General features: G+C 36.2%; 1 protein-coding gene across 1 annotated transcript; it reads right to left on the bottom strand.

Annotated features, from left to right (window-relative positions):
* Positions 1-618: 618 nt before the first annotated feature.
* LOC107058837 (uncharacterized mitochondrial protein AtMg00810-like) lies at positions 619-1,023 on the bottom strand. Its single transcript, XM_015305016.1, has one exon. The coding sequence runs from the start codon at positions 1,021-1,023 to the stop codon at positions 619-621; it is 405 nt and encodes a 134-aa protein (XP_015160502.1).
* Between the last annotated feature and the right edge of the window lie 3,492 nt (positions 1,024-4,515).

The following is a 4,515-nucleotide window of genomic DNA, read 5'->3' as shown; positions in this document are numbered from 1 at the left end:
TGCCATTAGGATTTTAACTTGTGCTCTTAAGCTTCAATTTTAATGTGTTTTCAATGTTCTTTTTCTTCAAGCTTGGTGCTTCATTTTTTTGAAACTTCTATAGGATCTAATAATTTGTGTGTTTTGTATTTTCTTTCGATTTGGTAGATCTTGACTTCTGAATCTGTAAAAGTATGTGTTTTTTTTGACACCATAGCCTTTTGGATTTTAACTTGTGCTCTTATGCTTTAGTTTGAATCTGTTCTATTTTGTTTCATCACTTGTGCTATTAAAATTATGCATTTTAGTTTATTCAACAACATTCTTGGATAGTCCAATAAATTTCGTTTGGCTAATTGTTTTTTTTTTAATATTATGTTCGTTATGCATTTGAAGTATTTGTGAGTGTTGCTTGAAACTCCAGTTATTCCACTAGAAAAACACATTGCCCTCTCCAATACTCCATAAGATATTCGGTTCTCAAAGTTCTTTGATTTTCATTAGTCTTCTCCATGTATGGGATTGATTATTAGTTCCTTTTCTAGCCACGTGATGTAATCTTTTGTAGTATTTGGCTTCGATGAATTCTCTGAGAAGTAAGTTGTTAGTTCTAAAGTTCCACTAGTTCTTCACCGAAAATTAGTCACAAAAACTTCCTACAAGTCTCTGATATCTTCCTTTATCAACTGGAATTTGATTAGGTTCAACACTTAATTTCAGGCCTTCTTCAATAGGTGTATCAACTGGTTGGCAAGCTGTCATGCCAGTTTCCTGTAACAAATCTAAAGTGTATTTTCTTTGGGATAAGAAAATTTCTTTAGATGATATAGCCACTTCAATTCCAAGGAAAAACTTTAATGGACCAAGGTCCTTCATCTCGAATTCTTTAGACAGGTAGATTTGGAGAGCTTTCCTTTCTTCAGGGTCATTTCCAGTCACCACCATATCATGAACATGTACAATAAGGGCAGTAATTTTACCTTGTTGTCTCTTCAAGAACAAAGTGTGATCGATGTTGCTTTGAGTATAGCCAAATGCCTTCATAGATTTGGTGAATTTTCCAAACTACACTCTTGGTGATTGTTTCAGTCCATAAAGTGATTTCTTCAATCTGCATACTCTATAATCATGTGATCTCGGTATCTCGTACCCTGGAGGATAGTCCATATGGACTTCTTCATACATCTCACTATGTAGAAAAGCATTTTTCACATCAAATTGTTGTAGTGGCCAATCAAAATTTGCAGCCAAGAATAATAGCACTCGAACTGTGTTGATTTTTGCAACAGGTGCAAATGTTTCGGTATAGTCGATTCCATAGGTCTGAGTATATCCCTTAGCCACCAATCTCGCTTTGAATCGTTCTATCATACCATCATCTTTGTACTTGACCGTATACACCCATCGACATCCAATTGTTTTCTTTCCTGCTGGACAATCGACAAGTTCCCATGTATCATTTTTTTTCAAGGATTTCATCTCTTCATCCATAGTTGCTTTCCACCTGGGATCAATTAAGGCTTCTTGCACATTGTTAGGAATAGATACAACAGATAATTTATTTACAAATGACTTATTTGATTCTGACAAACGATGATTAGACACAAAATGGCTCAATGGGTATCTAGTCTTACCAGAAATTTCTAGTTCATAGGTGGGTTTAGGAAGACCTCTATTGTGTCGTGGTGGTAGTTGTTTAACTGATGGTTCAGGTACAAAATCAAAAACATCTTGAGTTGGCGACGATTAATTTGGTACATCAGTTGCTTGTTGGGTGAGGGGTTCATGTGATATTGGACTAACTTCTCCAATTTCTTTATTTCCAGTAGTACCCAAATCTTCTTCTTCGATTTCCTGATTTTCAGCAGTACCCAAATCTGATTCTACCATTTCTTGGTTATGTCCTATTTCTTGATGTTCACCACCACATAAACTTGATTCATCTACAACCTTGTTACTAGGTGCAGAAAGTAACAATTTTTCATAATTTATAGACAAAATATCCTTCACGTCCTCCCCTTGGAGTTTTGTTTCATTAGAAAAATACATAGACTCTTCATGAAAAACAACATCCATTGTAACAAACATTCGTTGAGTTGGAGGATAAAAACATCTGTACCCTTTTTGATGAGTAGCATATCCCAAAAAAAACACACCGCAGTGCATGAGGGGATAACTTGTCGCGTTGATGCTAATGAAGATGTACAAATGCTACACAACCAAAAACACGAGGAGTCAAATTTGGGACTGTCGGTGCAATCACCACTTTAGCAAGAGCTTGAGATGGCGTTCTAAAGTTAATTCTGCTAGAAGGCACTCGATTAATTAAATATGTTGCACAAGTGAGTGCTTCTCTCCAATAACATTGTGGCAAATGAGCTTCAATCAATAGAGCACGAACAACTTCTAATAAATGACGATTTTTTCTCTCAGCTACCTCATTCTGTTGGGGTGTATTGGTACAAGTAGTTTGATGAGCAATTCCATATGCTTCTAAATATTGATTAAGTTCATAGCTGGAATACTCTCCTCCATTGTCACTACTTAGAACTCTTACTTGGGCATTATATTGAGTGCAAATCATTTTATAAAACTTTTGAAACAACAAATTCACTTCACCTTTGAACTTCATCAAATACACTCAAGTCATTCTAGTACAATCGTCTATAAAAGTAACAAACCAACGTAATCCACCTAACGTATTCACCTTGGATGGACCCCAAACATCTGAATGTATAATCATAAAAGGAATTGAACTTTTATTCATTATTGGTGAAGAAAGACTCACGATGACTCTTTGAATGTTCACAAACATCACAATGGAAATCAGAAACATCAAATTTTGTAAATAACTTAGGAAACAATTAAGATATCCAAAAGAAGCATGTCCCAATCGTCTATGCCATACCCAAATATCATATTTCCTTGTTTTGTCCTCACAACTAAACACATCAACCGATAATGCTTGGCGCAACAGATTAGAACTTTTTGACTCCAAATCCAAGTAATACAATTGCTCTTGTCTAGCACCATAACCAATCGTCTTCCTCGTCTGGATGTCCTTAAACACACAATAGTCAGGCCAAAACATCACAATGCAAGATAGGGTAGTGGTAATTTGAGAAACAGACAAAAGGTTACAATCCAATGATGGAACTACTAAGACACTATCTAAATTCAAATTATTAATGAGAGACAAGGATCCTTCCCCAATGATAGGTGCCGAAGAACCATTAGCGGTGGAAATATACTTTTGTGACGAGGGTTTAAGGGATGAAACTTGTCTAGAATCAAATGTCATGTGATCCGTAGCTCCGGAATCAATTATCCATGTACTATTAGAAACAAGTGCAGATGAATTTAAAGCCTTACCATTGTTACCTCTCGTTGCTACCAAGGCTGTGGATTGTCCAGCAACATCTTCCTTGGCATTTGTTTCTACAATTGCAGCAGTGGAACTCTTGCTTGCATTTATCCTTCTTGAACCACGATTATGATCCCACCATTCTAGATATCCCACAATTTCAAAACAACGATCTTTTGTGTGCCCCGATTGATCACAATGAGTACACTTATAAGTGGACTTGTTGATTCCCTTAGACCTCATTCGATCTGGTTGATTTTGAGAGAACCGATTTTGATTAGATCTATATTTTCTCACCATGGCTGCTGCTTTAGATTTTTCAAGATCTCCATTCACTGTTGCATGCCGGACAGATTCACGAAGAACTATTGAGTAACATTCTTCTAATTCTGGAATAGGATCCTTCCTCAAGATTTCCCCACGAATCTGTTCAAATTCACCATCCAAACCAGCAAGAAAGATGTGCACCCTTTGTCGTTGAATAGACTTGCGGTAAGAACTGATATCCTTCTCACTTTCCATGATCACCTTATCACGGTGATCCAACTCACAAAAAATTTCAATCAATTCTCCATAGTAGGAAGACAGAGACTGCCATTTTGTTTGGCAAAAAAGGCCTTTTGATTCAAAGTGAAGACTTGTAGTTCATCTGCTCCATCATAGAAGGCTGTTGACAGAGCTTTCCAAATTTCTTGAGCAGTAGGTAAGCGAATATATCACTTCAAAATCTCGGGAGACATAGACATCAATAGGCACCTCTTAACCTTTTGATTGTCTGTGTACCACTTCTCATGTAGCGATCCTTTCAAAACGATACCACTACTTAAACAAGAAATCTAATTAAATGCTTGCGACATTTAAAACCAATTAATGAGAGCATACTGATTTTAATCTAGTAGAGGGATTAGATTCATAACGAACTCCAAAAAAATAAAAAAATATAACATTAAAGCAATTAACCGACCAGATCTTCATGCATATGTTAACCTCGCACTCGAGAGTGAAATAACAAGACTATTACAAGCGTCCTAGTACCGAAATAAGTCGGCTCATGCTTCACACAACTTTCAAGACATATAGCAAATTAGTATATTACAAGACTTGGGTTTACACACCCCAAAAGGATAAAAACGTATAGTCATACTTATATTACAACTCATAGTGACATGATA

Source organism: Solanum tuberosum, unplaced genomic scaffold, assembly GCF_000226075.1.
Source record: "Solanum tuberosum cultivar DM 1-3 516 R44 unplaced genomic scaffold, SolTub_3.0 scf00668, whole genome shotgun sequence".
Lineage (NCBI taxonomy): Eukaryota > Viridiplantae > Streptophyta > Magnoliopsida > Solanales > Solanaceae > Solanum > Solanum tuberosum.
The sequence above is the reverse complement of the archived record's forward strand: the minus strand, read 5'-3'. Positions and strand labels throughout refer to the sequence as shown.